The sequence below is a fragment of the Cynoglossus semilaevis genome, chromosome 14 (genome assembly GCF_000523025.1).
Source record: "Cynoglossus semilaevis isolate Cse_v1.0 chromosome 14, Cse_v1.0, whole genome shotgun sequence".
NCBI classification, from domain to species: Eukaryota; Metazoa; Chordata; class Actinopteri; order Pleuronectiformes; family Cynoglossidae; genus Cynoglossus; species Cynoglossus semilaevis.
In genome coordinates, this window is record NC_024320.1 from 7,622,971 (window position 1) to 7,641,970 (window position 19,000).

Consider the following 19,000-nt stretch of genomic DNA (forward strand, 5'->3'; position numbering starts at 1 on the left):
AGCTCCCTCGGACCAAGGCTGGATTTGCTCAAGGTGACCAAGAGAGCCGCAGGTATTTGAGGCAGACAGAAATGAGAATTCATATAGAATCTTTCCCCTGTCAAATGAACAAAGCCTCAGAAGGAAAAGTGCACAGTACAGGTATAACAACATTAAGTCAGCTTTGATTTTTGCTGTTGCTGTTTATTTCTGCTTGAAGTGTTGACATTTTAAAGTTGTCCACTTTAAATGTCAACAGCACAGTGTGTCTAAGATTAGCAAGTTTACATAATTTAAGCAGAACATCTTGGAAGCTGAGAAATGGATCTTTATAATCACACAAATCTATAAATCAACACAGCACCACACACATACAAAGAAGTGATGTTGCTGTCACATAAATGTACATTAATTACCATAATTACCATAAGAAGCAGGTGGAGATCATGTTTAAACATATATAAATATATATATAGTGTATAAGCTAAGCTTAGAGGACAATGCAATTAGCTTATAATCAGTACAGAAAGTACTGGTTTGATGAAAACAAAATATTTGAAGGTACATTATATAATATTATTTATGACAGATTAATGTCTACATCATTTTAACTCAATAATTAGTGTCTGTGTGTGTGTGTGTGTGTGTTGGTCATTGACAGATGTATTTTCTTGCTGTTAGGGCAGAGCTCTCAAGCGTCATGTGTCAAACATCAAATTCCAGTTAGACGATTTCCTATTTTAATAATTCCTTTCAAAGGACTGCATTACTTTATGTTGCATGAATAGAAAAGGAGAAAAAGTTTTCATTCTGTTTGCAAACAGTGTCAGGGCTGAAAGATCTGCCTCAGCTCATAATGACATCACCTGAGTTGGCTCTCAGTCATGACAAAAACTGAATAGCATTTTGGCACAACTTAAATGTGAGCCCTCAGACGTTAAATGTCTGCAGAGATGAATGAGCGCCGACTGAATATGCAGATTCCAGAGGAATTGAGTGGAGGAAATTTGCTTTACATCCAAATGACTGTGGCCATCCATCATGCCTTATGTTGCACGAGCCCTGTTTGTTTGTGCATACATTTAGGAGTGCTACTTCCTGCTATGCCGTTCCATAATAGCATTAGTAATGGGAAGACAACAACTTACTTGAATATTTAAGCTGTGATTTATCACCATCCCCTGATATAACAGAAAGCACACGCTCATTCATTTCACTGAACTTTTCTGTAGAAAAGAAGGCTTTTCTGTCGACGTTTACATTTTGTGTTAACTTTTATATGTGTGTTTTAGCTGGGCGTCTTGTCCCTATTAGAGAGTAATTAGAGGAATATATTGTGTAGCTCATTGAACTTTTTCACTATTTTTACAGGTAGTAGAAATTAGTGTAGTAGAAATTACTCAAAATGGGGTTCAGTGTTAGAATTATAAATACTTTTTTTTTCTGATTTCAAGATCAGAAAGGTGTAATGGATAATGGATTTTTTAAATAATTTTTTCGCCCAATTTTAAAATGCTATACATGGTAGCTCATTCTGACTAATAATAACAATTATAATAATAATAAGTCTTGAGTTCCTTATTTATCCCACAATGAAAGGACATTTATACATATATTGTATGTGGTTCCTCTGGGAATTGCATCCAGAACTCTCTGCTTGCAAGCCAGGCATGCTAATCACTACACTGTGAAACTCCAAAGTTACTGTCAGAAGTACGATAATGTATGTCATGTTAAACCACATCAACCTAGGACATGTGTTATTATCGAACTACACACACACACACACACACACACACACACACACACAAATGTACATTTTAATGGCATTTTCTACCTTGTCCACATCCACAAAGGTCTGACCATCACTGGCTCTTCTCCAGGAAATGTCAGGCAGCGGCTCCCCTTCAGCCACACAGGAGATCATAGTGGCACTGCCCTCCACGGCTGTCACGTTTTTCAGCTGTGTGATATGAGGCTGGACTGGAAGAGGACAAAAAAGAGAGGAGAAATAGAAAAATGAAAAATGAAGATGGACTGAAGACAAGTTGGTGGCAGCACAAGGATCAGAAGTTATCAATGAGGATGTAGGTGAGTGAGAAACTGCCAAGGGGGAGGCTGTCAGGGCGAGAAAGGAGAGAAGCTATAGCACAGGCTCTAACAGGAAGCTGATTTGTGACTTTGGCGTTGACCGTCAAGGTCATTTGTACACTGTGAAAAAACTCTGCGGGTCTGGCATTGTGGAAACATTAGTCCTCTGCAGATTTAAGGTGTATTTCCTCTCTGACATGTCCACATTTTATATCCTAACAAAACATAACAGCCAAGAAAAGCTGCATCAGTGCGTCTTCAACCTTTGGTTAAAAGGCATCAGCTCACCTTCAACTTAAGGTGAAACAACTGAATAGCTGAATGTAACTGCTCATCTTTTAACTTCCTTATTTAGGGTGTTTTATATTCAAATACACTGAGTTCTGTTAGTTAACTTTGGTAGAATATGGAATTGATTATTGATTTACGTACACTACCGCTGCAGTGTCAGCTGTTATAATGTTAACTTAAGACCAGAGTACATTAATCATACAGACACCTACCTATGTTTCTTTATACAAATAAACATTCTACAAACAGTAAACATGTGGTACTTCCAGCATCTTTACAAGATTTTGTTGACGCAATCGCAAAATTTTAATTAATTTTCTTGAGATTTCCTCATCCTCTGTTTTTCCTCTGTTAAGTACTTCAGTAGTTGAGCCAACAGATTTACTTACCAAACACCTTGAGGAAGAGTTCACGCTCCTGAGATCCAGCTTTGTTAGTGGCCCTGCACAAGTAAATGCCTCCATCACCTTGCCGGATGTTGTGAATGGTCAGAGTGTGGTGTCCACCTTCCAGCCTGTTGAAAATATACTGCTCTGAAGGCTCCAACTGCTGTTCTTTCCTGTGCAGTGGCAGACAAACACACACATTTGAGAAAGAACATCCTGTTATCCTGAATACACAGGCTTACACTTCCCCCAAATCTCAAGTCAAATCGGTTTCTGTGTAACATAAAGAGATGAGTTAGTTTGAAGTGTAAAAGGATGGGACTGATGTTTATAGAACGCTTTTATGAGATGGTTTAAAGAACCATTTAGCACAGCGTCACAGTGGAACAATTACCGTAGGCATCGCTGTACTGTTGGTCTCATCTGAGTTTATTACTGTGTACTTTCAATTAGACTGCAGTGTTTAGGAAATGTGTGGGTTAAAGCACAAAGTTGACCTGAGGTACTTTTTTATTTGCCCATGTAGTGATATTACCCAATAAAAAAGAAAAAACTGCAAACTGAGAGTACTCTTTATTTAAGCTTTTTAGCATAAGCACACACATGGAAAAAGATTCTGAATATTTTTTGGGGAGTGTTCAGTTTTGTTTTGGTCTTTACGTGACTATCTGAATTCTAAAAAAAAAAAAGAGCATTTATTATGCTGCACTGACATTATTCAGTGAGGTCCAGGGCCCAGACCTGCTGACACTGTGGCAGTGCTGGAATAGGCAAACAAAAAACCTACCAAAGCCAAGTAACTCGGAGTTAGAGGAACGGGAGAGGAAATGAAGAAACCTCTGTACTTCCTCTAAGAGGAATGGGCCACAGCACTGTCTGAGTGTCATTATACTGACTGTGTGTGACAGGTTGTCTATTACACAGGCTGAGACAACACCAGACACTGACAGGAAATAGAGCTCACCATGAAAAGTCGCTTCCATGGATAAATACAGGGAATAGTGATTGTTGTTTACACTGAAAATGACGACTTTTACTGATGTGTTTAAGAGACGAGGTACTGAACCGTGACACTGGATATATTGGAATATAATACGATACTATATACATATAATAATATGCCAACGGTAACTATAATATCACAATGAAGCAATTCTGTGAAAATCAATATTGCAAAACATCTGTCCCCCGATGACCTTCAGAATTTATTGAATGTATTGACTCCAATTTATATGAATTATGAAATATTGTATTAGTAAAAGAGTAAAACAAAGTGCAAACTGCAAAGTGGCTCTTCTCAAACAAATAATCTGGTTTAACTGTAAACAGCAAGATCAAGATGACATACACTGCTTTAAGGGAAGACCTAATATTTCCGCCACACGAAGCCTTAACAACAATGTAGGAAATAAAGCTGAGGCAAAGATCGTACCGTGTCTGTCTTTTTTTTTTTTTTAAAGCATGCTGTGGCTTTTATTGGTGGTTTACAAGCACAAAGAGATGAAAGATTATAGGTTGGGAATGACAAGTAGTCATTTCTATATGGAGTTGAATCTTAAGCGCACAAAGACTTGAAGCAAAACTTCATTTTATGGCCATGTGCATTGTTGGCCCATTTGACAGGTTTCCACTCATTCATCTTCTCTTTTTGTTGCATTCATCAGTTGAGTTATGGTGATATTATCCTTTTTATTTAGTGCTTATGATGTAGGATTTTACAGCAGGGTCAGAAATGTGCAGTACATCATGTCACGTGACAGCAAAACTTATTGTATAAGTAGTACTTATTATAGCTGTGCCCATGTGTTTTATAACAAATCCAATGAGTCGACGTCAGCACTTCTGACTGACTGTTTTGAGGGTATATTATGGAGAAGGCAGTTGCAGATAAGTGTGTTCCACCATCCAATTTCATTTAGTCTTAAACATTTAAACAGCTCCACTGAGAAGGATTATAATTGTACAATTAAAGGCTCTGTATTTATTTCATTGCTACCTCATCTGAGGCTCTTTTTTATTTTAATCAAAGTTGCTCAACTTTCCTCATCAAGGCCCTCTCATCCTAGTCATATAATTAAAGCATGATGTGATTTACTTGAATCAAAAAGTAATTTGCTGAGAATGAACATGTTCCTTTTTTTACTTATCACTTTGTTGCACGGCTCAGTTTCCTGTCACGATAACAAGACGACACTCAAGGAAACATGTTCACAAAGTCTCACAATTATTGTGAGACCCTGTAATGACCTTCGGGAATTTCTGTTTAATTATGACTGTAAATTAGTGCAGGTGGCACACCCTGGAGCTAAGGTACGCAGCACCCATGGTTTGTGCTGAAAATAATCAAAGATGAATGATTTTCTTTAAGCTATGCAGCATCTATAAACAGTGACCGTACTCCACTGATGCATGTGTCACGGTTCTTTTCCTCGGGTGGTTTTTGATATTGGCAGGGAGTGGACACTGAGACCTTTGATGCCTTTGTGGGGCACACAGTTGCTTTGCAGAATTTATTGCAGTAGTACTCCCTCAAAACATTTTAAAGAAACGATGATAAATATATATATATGCATATATGTATATATATACATATACACATATATACATACATATATGTACATATATACACATATATATAAAAGTACATATATGCAAATCTATACATATATACACATATACACATATATACACATATACGTACATATGTGGATATATATGTACACACACACACAAACAAGTACAGGTACCTGTGCCATGTCACGACGGGGTCAGGCGATCCAGAGGTAATACAAGTGAAGGTGACAGATTCCTGGTAGTCAGCTGTGGCGTTGAAGGACTGCTGGTACACTGTCAACACTGGTGGGACTGCAAACCAAAAGTACAGAGGAGATTAAACACAGTCAGGTAAGAGCACTGTTATGTCACCCTGAAAGTATTACCAGTCAGTCTTGATCAACAGAAGGTCACTTTAATATATACATGAAGTTAGACAAGGGGTTTAACTGAGGCCAACCATCATCTCTGAAACCAGCTACTGTCTTTGACAGAAGAGTCCAGTCTCATCTCTGAAACCAGCTACTGTCTTTGAAGAGTCCAGTCCCTCTAAGTTTGAGCTGCTGCCATTCTGTATGTCTCCCTGATCGGTGTAAATATAGTATTCCTACTCCTCTTCATATATAAACATTTCATATACTGTACACATGACACAAATTCATCACATGACTTAATTGTCCTTAAAAACACAGCGTTGATCATTTCCTTAACAGACATCTGTCAGCAGTACTGTAATGTGTTGCCAGAGTGGGCAGTGATGTGTGACACTTTTTGGCTGAGAAAGGCATATTGCGGCACAACCCATGAAGGAAATGCCTCTGGCAAGGCGTCTTTATTATCCTCCAGGGGGCATTCAATTCACAACCAGCCCCGGAAAACAAACAAACAATACAGTACATTGAAACTTTATCCATGTAAATCTGCCTGGGCACTGGACTGGGTCTTGGTATGGATGATATTTGTTTCCTTAGTGGAATTTTTTTTTTTTTTTTGCCAGACAGCAGCCTGGAACTGGTAAGAACAAGAGAAAAGGTTGAACTGGAAAAAGCAAATGAAAACTTATTGACTCAAAGCTGTGATTTACAGCTGGATCACCATTGTGATTAAGGTCTGATGCCAGCCGTAGTAATAATATAAAAATATCAGCATAAAGCTGGATAGTCTACCATGTTATTATATTGTAGAAATGTGTGCACACTACACATATATGGTAAGGTGCATATATAAATACTGCATTCCGGTAAAGCAAATGTCATGATGATTTTATCACCAGTACATGCTGAAAGCTGTCACCGTCGTCCAATCAGCTGGGGGTTGACATCCTGTCATGTAGTAAAAAGGAAGTAAAGGGAGCGCTGTCTTTTTCTTCTCTTTTCTCCGCAGCACTGACACTGACTGACATCTTTATGCCACCATATTTATCAGATGTCTCAGGCCCGCTCTCAGCTGACTGTAACTGCACTCACCGTAGCCGCCCTGGCGTGGATGTACATACGGTAGCGTTTGATTCAGCCGTCGCCTTTGTGTTCTCGGCCGATGGCTGATGTCACCACGATGACTACAGTATCTGTGGTCAAATCAGCTGCTGAGCAGTTAGGAGTTCAGCACAGAGGGTATGGTGGGGTTTTTTTATTGTCTCTGTCACTGACCACAGAGCCAATTCCATTTCCACCAAACAACTGGCTTTTTTAGGTTTGTAGACACAACAGCCCAACAGTCAGCTCCACAACACAGCAAAGTAAAGGACACTGGTTACAACCTCCAAACCACTGCACATGGTTCAGAATGCAGTGGCACGGCTGGTCTTCAATCAGCCTAACAGGACACAGCCCCTCTGGTCACTGAGCTACACTGGCTACACAGCTGGGTGGGGTAAGAGATATATAGATATATAGATATATCTCACATCAAGATATATCTATATATATCTATATATCTCGATATCTCTCAGCTCTGTTTTTTTTTATATATATATATAGATATATATATATATATATATAAGAAGTCTGCTCTTTTAAAATCCTGCACATTTAAATTCTTAATGCATACAGGCGTATGTGTCCCAGCTCTGCACAGTTGAAAATCAGTTGGTTGGCATTTCAACTACACACTCTCAGAGAATTCAGACACTTCTCATTGTTTGGAAGAGCCTGTATTTTATGAACACCAACAAATCTTAATTAAATGGCACACTTTAAGTATATTTGTTCCATGATGAAAAGGTATCTCAGGAGGAAAATATATATTTTTTGTCTTAATAATACTGTACACTGGAATATTATATAACTGATTTAAAGTGAATTAATAAACTAAAAAGCTGTTGTCTTTTGGACATCATTATTGCACAACAATGAAAGTTACCAGTTTGCAATAATGCGTCGCCAAATTCTTCCTACTATAAATTCCACAGTATTGAAAAAAAAAACAAACCAAAACAAAACAAAACCCCAAACGTTTGACATCCACCCCCAAAATACATATTTCCATTTCTGTAGTACATTCAGCAAACATCAGTAAACAGAGCAGAGTAATGAGACACACATCAAGGCAGAGCAGGCTTTTCAGGGATTAAAATGCCCTGAAACAACAGCAGTCAAAGACCGAGCCTCTTTCAGTTACAACAGCTGTGATTGAGAGCAGAAAGCATCAGCCTGACACGAAAACTATTGATTTCTATGCCAATAGATCTCTATTCTCTGCTGTTCCTCATCCCACTGCTGCGGACTCCTACGTAAGTGAACCTGTCTAAATCAACAGGCGCACTGCCAAGCTGAAAGACTTCAAACGAAGAAACAGAAAAAGGCTTTTGGCAAGAAGGAAATCATATTCTAGGAACTTTTAGGAATACCTCAGGTATCTGAGTCACTTTTAATAGAAAAAAAACTATTTTTTGCTGTATTTCTCCCAGAGGTGTTTTATGAAACCACCTTATATGATTCTTGGGGGAGAACTGCTAACTGCTTCACACAAAAAGTATGTGGATTATGGTTAATTACTGGTTAAATTAAAAGAGGAGGAACCAACCAGCTTCGATCTGCACCAGACTTTGGACACAATTCTAATAATAACTATAAATGTATTTATTACATAATATATATTTATTATTAATATATATTATAAAATGTGTTATATAAACATGGTCCTTAAATTTTAAATAAATTTGGACCTTAATTGTTCAATGGTTGAAGACAGTAAAACTCTAAGCTGCCTTGCCCAGTTTTAAATTTTTATTTTATAAATGCCACTATACCATGTTCCTTAAAGTTCCTTAAGATTAAATTAAAATTGAATTGCAGTTATTTCTGATTAGATTTAGCGCATTGAGATATGAAAGTCAAACCATGAAATGGTGATCTAACAATTTAATTATAGAATAATATGTATTATTTAAAAAGAAAATATTTTAATGGATAAATTACTTGGATTTTTTTCCCCATTGGTTGAAAATGTTGTTCTAATGACTTCATCAATGATGTGCACATGATTGCACACTGTTTTTGTGACAAGTCGTTAGCTTCATCTTCGTCGACTCAATGGACTGTAGGAGAGCCAGGGCAATATGTTTGCCAACAACTGCTCTTCTAACAAATATCCAATGAATATTTACATCTTTATTGGAGGAGGAAAACACACAGCTCCAGCTGTTTGAGCCATGCTCTCAGATGTAATGTTGTCGGTCATGAATAAAGCAATTCCCGCAGGGAAGATACTAAAGTAGGCAGAACCAACTCTTCCTCTGACGTGTGTGTGTCTGAACAGCAGCACGACACACTACTGCTGGAAACCTGGACAAACAGCCTGGTGCTCCTGACTACAAGACAAAAAAACAAACAAAAATGCTGCTGATCTCAAAGGTCTGGGGTTTGGGGCAAAAATAAATGTTAGGTACGGACTTTCGAAAATTGAAAGCCAATTATTCTTGCTGTTATAATTAAAAAATACTAAGAAATCAAGGCTACAAAATGCAAACATTGTGTGTTGAGTAGGGCTGTGAAAGGGTTAATCATGAATGATCATGATTAATCATAATGAACCATGAATCATTAAGCTAAAAAGGACACATAACATCATGTAGATGCTTGTGCTTCGTTCTAGCTTTTATTCGTGACTAATCCTAATGATGGTACGATTGATGTTGAAAAATATCAATTCGGAAACTTTTGTTAAAACCCCAGTGAAATACTCTAATTTAGAAGTCCTGTCTGCCTGCTGAAACTTTGGGTTATCTTCAGACAAAAAGAGCAAGATTAAATTTTGTCTTTAGTCAGACTTAAAAAAAAAAAAAGATCCCAAGTGGATGTGCCGTGAATGAAACCAATTATTTCCCCCTAGGTGGAACTCATACCTAATCATACCAGTTACCAAACAACAAATACAAATCCCAACACAAAAACAAAACACTTCTTTCCTAGATGTAGAACTAAAGATTGAGGTGAACAATGTAACTTTGACTGTATAAGATCAGACTCAGAAAACGATAAATGTAACGACACCATCGAGCTGCCTATCCCTGCAGTTCGAGGTCATCTTCTCTCCTCTGCAATGTGAGAGTGCTCAAACTCCAGACACTTGTCAAAGTGCTCTGTGCAGCGTGCAGTCTCAGTGGCCCCACTGTCCTGTCACTGCAATAACACGCTGTGCCTCATTGAGCAGGCTTATTGGATCCTTCTCCGATGTGAGGTAAGTGGGCAAAGGGCTGCTCTGCTTTTAGATTAAGAGGCAGAGAATTACATGTGCGATGATAGCATTACAGTTGCTGGAGTGCTACGAGACAATCATGACCTGAGCCAAATCAGATTTCAGTCACCGGAGCAATCTGTGAGAGACAATGCTCCAGAGGAGAACAAATGGTAAAACCGTAATGGCACTATTAATTTTTTCAAAGATTACGGCCTTTATCTGTTTGAAGGAAGGCAACTTCAAGTTTGTTCATTGTATGTGACTAAGGAAAAAGTATTTGGAAAAGAATATGGGAGAAAATACCAAGAACAAAATCTTTTTAAAAGCCAGTAAAAAGTCTCAAAATATTACTGGACATCTTTGAACTAATGCAATCAAAATGTATTTGTGCCTGTAAATGTTTATATACCAATACCAGTCTGTGTAAGTTCTCAGCCGTCCAGGTCATCTCAACCATCAGTTCCATCAGGGTCAACTGGACTGCTTTAGTTTCTTGAAGACGTTTCACCTCTCATCAAAGAGACTTCTTCAGTTCTAACTGACTGCTTAGTAGGTTCTGGTATTAAAGAGAAGACGGTGAGGTGAAGGAACACACACAAGAAGGGCCCTAAAGACTTGTGGCTACTCCAATTGGTTCTTCACCAAATCCACCAACACCGAAGAAAAGAGCAGGGAAGACAATGGTAAAAAAACAGAATAACATCATCATTTCTTATGTCTACTTCAAACTACAACACCCTCAACCAGAAGCCTGTTCATCTTAGGGATAAGACAGCCACGGCCACAACTCAGGTCAGTGCTCAGCTGTTCATCTGCACCTCAAAGGCTAAGGACACACCTGTGAGGATGGAAATGTTCATCTCCTTGACAGATGAGAAGACAGCTGGTCTGAAAAGGAGTGAAGTATGTGAACCTGGACAAACCATCCGTCAACAGAGGAGGTGGAATTAGACGCCGTCTTTCATCCACCTGCCGTGTTGTCCTGAGTTCTCTTCCCAGAAGACTCAAGTCTTTTCAGATAACCCCCCCCCAGTGCTACCAATGTGCCGTCCGTCTCTAACAACCCCCCCATTCACACCTAGACCCTTGTGAAAACAACATTTCCTTTCTTTGGAATTAGGTTTAGTCACTGCCTTTGTTTATTACATGGACCCTCTCTTTCAGATGTTCATATACCAGAAACTTCTCAGCAGTCAGTCAGAACTGAAGAAGCCTCTTGGATGAGAGGTGAAATGTCTTCAAAAAACTGAACCAGTCCAGTTCTTTTTTTGTTTTTTTTGCAAAAATCTGACATTTTATTACCACAATGTCCACTCTATACAAACAAGAAAAACTGCAGTTCTCCATGTCCTTGCATGTACACCCAATAAACATGTTTTTTAAATTGTTTTTTGTGGTACTCCATAAGGTAATGTAAGGTTAAATTAAAGTCACAACAACTTAACTTCTTAACTTACTCTGAATGTCCAAAATACTTCTATATTCAATCCAACTTTTCACCTACATTTCCTCAACAGCAACTTGAGTTGTAACTTACCGTTGACCAACACAGCAATGTCCACAAAGTCGATTTCCCCACGGGCCTCCACGCTGGCCTCACAGCGGTACACACCCTCATCTGCCTTGGTCACATACTGGATCTGTAGGTTGTTGTTCTCCAGCAGCTGGTATTTGCCTTCAGAGCAGACGGGGAAAGGAATGACACGTGTAAACAGACGGAGATGGGAGAGAGGTCGAAACTCGCAAGAACTACTGGAACGAAGGAAAAATGAGGAGAGAAAAAACTGCCATCGGAGTTTCCTCCAGGCGTTAGACTGTGAGTCCTCACATCAGCACATTTAGGTGTGAAACTTCACAAAGATAAACACCCATGACATCACTGGTTCCCATCGTCTCCTGCTCCAGTTGTGCCCACTGTGAGATTGACCAGATTATCTCTGTCTTATTTCTCCTAAGCCATGGGTATGCACAGTTCAACTGCACAGATTAGACAGATCTGGTTAAAGTCAAAAGATCGTCTTTATTTATAGTTATATATATGATCAAAACAAGGTGTAAAAAAACAAACATAAAAAACTAAACATAAAAAAACCGTCCACATACACAGACCCTGACAGATTTAATGGCTCACTTTGTCTTTCATATCTTTCAGGGCTCTCAGGTCTGTCTGGATGGAACTGTGGCATTAAGGCTCGTAATTTAGGGAGAGAAGATGATATAATGAATCCTTGTCTACTTCTGTTATTTATATTACCAGGAGGGGATATTATCGCTCACACTGCCTTTTATCTGTCTTTTCTTTCAAAATGTTCTTCAAAAAAGACCACCCTCAGGGTAAAAAGAATACTGCAAAAAAAAAACCATGTGATTAATTAAGATTAAAGAGGAGCTTTTTAAAATGGCAGACATCAACGTGGGGATGAAAGTAAACTGTATCAGTAAACAGGAGGAGTCCCAGGGGCTTGAAGCCTTGAGACCTTGTGAAGCTGTTTTTGAATGTGACCATTTAACTGCTTAATAATTCATTCTTTAAGATGCTGTTGAGGTATAGCTTCCTCTGAGCGGCTGGGACTTCTATTCACTTCTAATCACTTTTTTATTGTTCAGCAAAACTTCCAGCAAAATTCTTGGCACAAAATATTCATTTCTAGTAAATGTTTGAGAGATAGGGACTGGGTCCTGGAGTTGGTGTATCGAATGAATTACTCTCAGAAAATATTGATACTAACTAATAAATGGAAAAAGTGCACGTGTCACTCCCACATATGATGCCCGGTAGTAAAATATACATCACATAGTTGTTAGAACACGTCTCTCCAGCATCTGGAACAGCTTCAAAGTTTCATCATAATATTTTCAGGGAGCACTGGACTGTTTTTAACTGTCAAAATTCAACAATTTTGAAATGGGAGTAAACAATCAATTTTTAACCAAACTCAAAGAACATTAGAAACAGATTTAGTTAATAGATTATGTGGAAAAATTCTCTGATGGGAACAATGTTTACCATGTCTTAGCTTTGTAAAGGTAGAAAAACATGATTCTCCAAATGTCTTGTTTCCCCGTTCTGAATAATTGATAAAACATCATTTGATAATCTGCAATAGCCAGCCTTACTGTGTTGCTCCTCTGTGATTTCCCTCTCCTGGTAGTACCACACCACCACAGGCACCGGTGAGCTGATGACATCACACACCACCTCGGCCATCTCGCCTTGTCGGAACTCCTGTGGTGACTGGATGTCCCTGAACATCAGCTTCTCTGTGAGATTAGAAAACAGACAATAATGTTCATTATGCAGTTCAGTTTAACCACTGAGGCTCTGTGCAGCATTACAAGCTAAATCCTCCTTTGATCCCACTGCATTTGAAACTGCAATTAACTCAAGTATACAGTAGGTTAAAGGTGATCCTGAAATCTGTAAATGTTCTTTACAGACACAGATACAAAGCTGAATGTGGTCGAACATGGTTTTCAAAAACACATAAACCATCAGTATTATCAGTGAAGCCAACTATTGATTAGGAGAAGCTTTTGAATAGGTGTCAATGGGAGCTGGAGAATGTTAGAGCAATGGCAGCCACAAAAAAGAAATTCAGAAAATGGTCGTCCTTTACGTACATTTCAAAGTCGAAAGTAAAAGCGGCTACAAATGTTAGGTTTTTATGGGACATAATTGCTGAGATCAAACCTTTTTATTGTTAGATTGTAAAATGACCACAGGGTCACGGATGACCATCTTCAATCATGTTCAATGTACTGTCAACTGCAATCTTCTCCTCCCAAACATAAGGACTGGGACATGGTAGTTAAACAAAACAGTTCAACAAAAACAAGTGATTTGTTCTATTTTCTTGCTGCAGCATGACACTAAACCCTGTTCTGGTTTGGATGGCTCTCTTTGATGATGTGAAACTGCAAGGCCTGCTGCCATCTTAGTGAGAAACGGTGGAGGTAAAGCCTCACTTTTAGCATCTGCTCTTTGATTTATGCAACACTGCTCTCTGAAATGAGCATCCTTTCCCATTCACTGTGTCCTCCTCCACTGAATGTGTCTGGCATCTCTGTGCAAGTTGGCATGTTTCATCCATGGGTTTCCTTTTAGTTTTTTTTAGTTTTTTATTTTTTTACTGCTCCCTTTTATCCGCACAATAATAATTTTAAATTGTTTTGGCAGTTTGAATCAATTTGAATTTTCACCTATTTTTTTGTAAGAGAATTAAGTTATTCAGATCAGATCAATAACAGATGTGATATTAAGAATAAACTAAATCTAGAGCTGACTCTGCAGTGTTTATTATAAGTGTGTATTTGAGATTCCCCAATCTTGCCCAAATACACACATTTGTGTGTGTGTGTGTGTGTGTGTCTATATGCTTAGGGGTCAACACATTAGCGTTCCCACAGGTCATTAGTTTGATGTTCAACATGTTTTATTTCACAGACCTGTGCACTGCTGTATGCTGGCACAATGACCGACCAGAGCTTCAGGCAGAACACATTTGCATGTCTGGGCCCAAGTGAGCGATGCTGGGGTTGCCATAGAAACAACAGTTCCGTTATACTGGCTATGCAGTGAGTAAGGTGTGGGTAGTGTTCGAAGGAGGTTTAACTATTGCTGTAAAAGGTAATCGTTGTGACTGTGTGTGATATTCATGCATTGAAAGGAAACGATTCTGACAACCTCAACACTTCACTTTTTCTCCTGTAATAGTTTTATACAAGAAAACGCACCAACAATTTTATCAGGTAAATGCGTGCCTGGGTGTTTTGGACACTTTGAGTGAAACTTACGGTAGATCTCCAGCACCACTGAAGCCTCCTTGCTCTCACCCTTGGTGTCGGTGGCCACGCAGCGGTAGATGCCTGCATCCTCGATTATGGCGTTGTAAATGATTAGCCTTGATCGCGATGATTCTGTGTGAAGTGCAATCCTTCTGGAGGTGACGATGCGCTCTCCTTGGGGATTGTACCACTCAAGCCTCAGTGTTTCTCCAATAGCTAGAGAGCAGACAGTGTGAAAGTGAAGAAGAGAAAGCAACGATAATGGTTAAAGAATCCAGGTGGTTGTATCCATCCATCCACTATCAACAGATTATTCCTCAGCATGGTTGCGGGGGTTCCTGTGCTAATACCATACAATGCAGAAAAACATTAACTTTTAGAATGTATTCTTATTTGTATTAAATAAATATTATTACTACTATTATTAATACTATTAAATAATTATTATTTATTTAGCATAAGAAAATTATTAACCAACATGTTTTCAGCACTGTCAAAAACCTGCTGCAGCTAACCTGGGGAGAAGAGCAGCTTGACAGCAGGTGAAAACTGCCAGGTCTACACAGATAAACACATCATCACGCTCAGGCTGTCACACGAGGTACGTTCAAGTAATACCGGAAATTTGAGAATCCGACGATCATAGCGGTTTGTGTGGTGTACGGTTCAGGAAATTGCTACAAAAATAAATTAAAATTAATGATTAGATTATTTTTTGGGCTCCTTCTCTGGTTTGGATGAACCTCTTTGATGATGAAACTGCAAGACGATTACAGAAGAAAGAGAAAAAAGAAGACGAGGGAAAGGGGGAAATGAAAAAGTAACCAGTAAACCAATCGTGCAAAGAATTTTCACTCTCTTCATAATGTTGACCTTTTCTACTGATTCTCTTGTGTTTCCATGTTCACACCGTGTGACCCTGAAATACAGCTGTGTAAGTCTGTGTTGTAGATTTAGTCATTCTACTGTGGCTGCCACATTTTGATGCAAGGTGTTCTGGACCACAGTAAGTGTGATATTTGTTTAAAGCACATGTAAACTCTTGCTCTGACAGTTGTTGAATGCTGGTAACTTTTTTAAACATTTCTCGGTAATTGCAGTGACTCGTGGTAGATGAAAAGACAGTGTTTCTCATCATCCGCGGCAGTAGAGAAGTATAAAACAACAGCTGAAATAATGAGGCTATCTCAGTCACCAGCACATTGCAAATTAATGGTTTTCAATGTGTCCCTTGGTGCCAGGACCAGCTGTATGAATGCACCCACGGAGCCTGACAGAAAAGCCACGGTGATAATTGTTTTAGGTCGTTAGGGAATGAGTGAGCATGAGAGAGGCGAGGGGAAAAAAACTAAGAGTCTTCGTCTTCAAAGGATATTTAAGAAACAAAATCACATTAGTAGAGTTATGGCTAGAGGCTTCAATTACTGGTCAAAATAATAACATGTTAATTATATTTTATTGATTTTTAAAAATCTAGTTAATTAGGGGTTTATTATGGGTTACTTAATCGCAAATAACCACATCAAATCAAACCAAATGAAATTATATATATACATGTATTTGACAAATTACTTTCAATTTAAACAGTTGGATAGACATATAAACAGTTTATATAATACATAAACCAGTTTAATATGTTTCTGTAAACTATGTATGAATGGATTTTTTTTTTAGTAAAACAGTACTTTTCAAATACATTCCAGAAAACATAAGGACTAAAATGACCATAGTCATGAATCATGAACCTATATGCGCAGGATTTTCAAATTCAGGTGGAAAAATAAAGTTCGGTTGAGCACTCGTAACTAGGTATTTCCTCGTATTAGGATCAAAATCTTGCAGACTCGTAACGTATCTAGGGCGTCCACTGTATATGTCACTTGTTCTGAGGTTGTGATCCTAACAGAGCTGCTACAATATCCAGGAGCTCTCATCTCACTTTTTCTTTTCATAACACATTCTTGAACCAGTTTGGGTTTTTTATTTTGTTCTTGTTGTTGTTGTTTAAGTCTTACCAACAAAACCCAGTTGGTCGATAAAATACTACTTGTTTTGTAAAGCAATACAACGACAAGAACACTTTAAGAAGACATTTTTCTTGGAGAGCCATTCTTCAAGACATAAACTGGTTTCCAAATAAATTTAGCATCACTTTCCTGTCTCACCACCGTGAGATTCGACTGCTCAGCAGCCCAGCTCTGGAACACCAACCAGCCTTTGTCAGTTTTACTCCTTCCCTCCTTTTACATAACAACTAGAGACATGGGCTCAGATGGATGGATACTATTATAGCCACCTTCAAACTGTTCCTGTTTACAGTGTTTTCATTTCTTTGTCCATTGGTTTATTTATCTTTGATGTAATATATATTACAATTTTTTTTTATTATTTCTATTATTATTAGTATTGCTTAACACAAGGTTTACTCTAACCATAGGTCCATAGGTGAGCATAGGTATAAAGGTTAGTGTGGGTTGGTTGTACCTCTCACACAGACTCTAAATGTCTGTGTCCCTGTGATGAACTGGTGGACGGTCCCTAGACCAGGGGTCAACGACCTTTTTGAAACTGAGAGCTATTTCAAGGTCACTCAGTAATACAGAGAGCTACTTGTTTGATACAGACTTCACAAACAATGTAATAATAATCAGTTCTGGGACATGCAGTAGTAGACACTAGTGTAGTGTATCCTTTTGGTTGATAAAAAGTATTTAGCAGTAGATGATGAATGGATCAATTATATGGTATAGTTTTAATTTTTTTGAGAATAACATATGTACAGAGCTAAATGTTGTTTTGTAGTTTTTATTCCTTTAAGTCAATCACACATTTGGGACATCTCAAATGTACCCCAGTGATGACTGTTTTTTTAATAAGACCACACATTTTCTCCTGTTTCTTCACTAATATGAAACTACGTACAGGACAAGATCCTCTTTTCTTTCTCCTAAATCCATACTGATATGGGTATGATAAATGCTGTGGGGAAAACGCAGTGTGATATGTAAAGCCAAATTTAATTTGGGTAGAAAGCTCTTTGTTCATTTGTTTGCATGCAGCACTTCATCTTTCACAGGGCTTTTTTTTTCTATCCGCCTTTGTAAATTTCTGTCTCTAAAAGATAAAAAAAAATAATTGGCAGACCTACTTACAAGGTGGGTTTGCTAATTTGAATAATAAATAATTTAATAATCAATAATACACCGTAAAAGTAAACTTATAATTGGACGTGTCAGTTTGGTAAACATCAGCCTAATTCTGCCTCATCTTCTGCTTTCTTTCTTCTGCCTTGAGATTTCAATGCCACCCTTGAGCTCCTCCTAGTGTGCATGCTCACTGGTGGCTGTTAGCACCATGCTGAGAGTGTTGGCAGGAGAGCAGAGGCGGCCAGCAGGAGGCGGGCCAAGCTGCTAAAGTGTTTTTCTAACCCACTGCCCCACAGGCAACGGTGTCCCATTGTGGACAGTGTGCACAACGAATGATGAGAAGGGGGATGCACCCACCGTGTTGAGAGGGCCAGCTTCACTTAGTCACAGGGCTGGTTAACCTATGGCCAGCATTGGCATGGCTCCGTTTGCCTTTGTACTTTGTGTATGTGTGTGTGCATGACAATGGCTCCGTTTGCCTTTGTACTTTGTGTGTGTGTGTGCATGACAAACAAAGGTTTTAAACGTTGAGAGAGAAATTCATAGATCAGATAATACCTAAGCCCAGAGACTACCCTGCCCCTGGTACAGACCATGGTCATCTCCCACCTCAACTACTGCAACAGCCTTGTAGAAGGCCTCACAGCCTGTGCTACAAAACCACTGCAGATGCTCCAGAATGTGGCGGCGCTCTGTTCTCTGAGCTACACTGGCTAACCACAGATGCCCACATCAAATTCAAATCACTAATGCTAGGCTACAGAGTACTTAATGAGTCATCCTGCAGTCCCAACACCTCAAACAAGACCATCCAGGTTCTCTTCTCATGGATCGTTCCACACTGGAGGAATGATCTACCAAGCACCACCAGAACAGGAGCGTACCTGACTATCTTCAAAAAGCTCTTGAAGACCCAGCTCTTCAGAGAGAACCTCCTGCCCTAACACTTTCTTGTACTTTCCTGCTCCTTTTGCACTTATCGCTACCCTAGTTAGGAAGGTGCGACTTCCGATCAAGAGTTTCTCTGTGTAGTTTGATCAGTAATCCTCCTCTTCGAAGTCGTTTTGGATAAAAACGTATGCTAAATGC

General features: G+C 38.8%; 1 protein-coding gene across 3 annotated transcripts in view; it reads right to left on the bottom strand.

Annotated features, from left to right (window-relative positions):
- ncam2 (neural cell adhesion molecule 2) overlaps nt 1-19,000 on the bottom strand; it is a 140,075-nt gene that overhangs the window by 20,747 nt on the left and 100,328 nt on the right. For all 3 annotated transcript variants that reach the window (XM_025062036.1, XM_008324878.3, XM_008324877.3), the window contains exons 4-9: nt 14,775-14,981; nt 13,098-13,241; nt 11,518-11,655; nt 5,495-5,612; nt 2,751-2,920; nt 1,817-1,962 (exon numbers count right to left, since the gene is read on the bottom strand). In XM_025062036.1, coding sequence (XP_024917804.1) covers nt 1,817-1,962; nt 2,751-2,920; nt 5,495-5,612; nt 11,518-11,655; nt 13,098-13,241; nt 14,775-14,981 — 923 coding nt within the window. The remainder of the gene's footprint in view (nt 1-1,816; nt 1,963-2,750; nt 2,921-5,494; nt 5,613-11,517; nt 11,656-13,097; nt 13,242-14,774; nt 14,982-19,000) is intronic.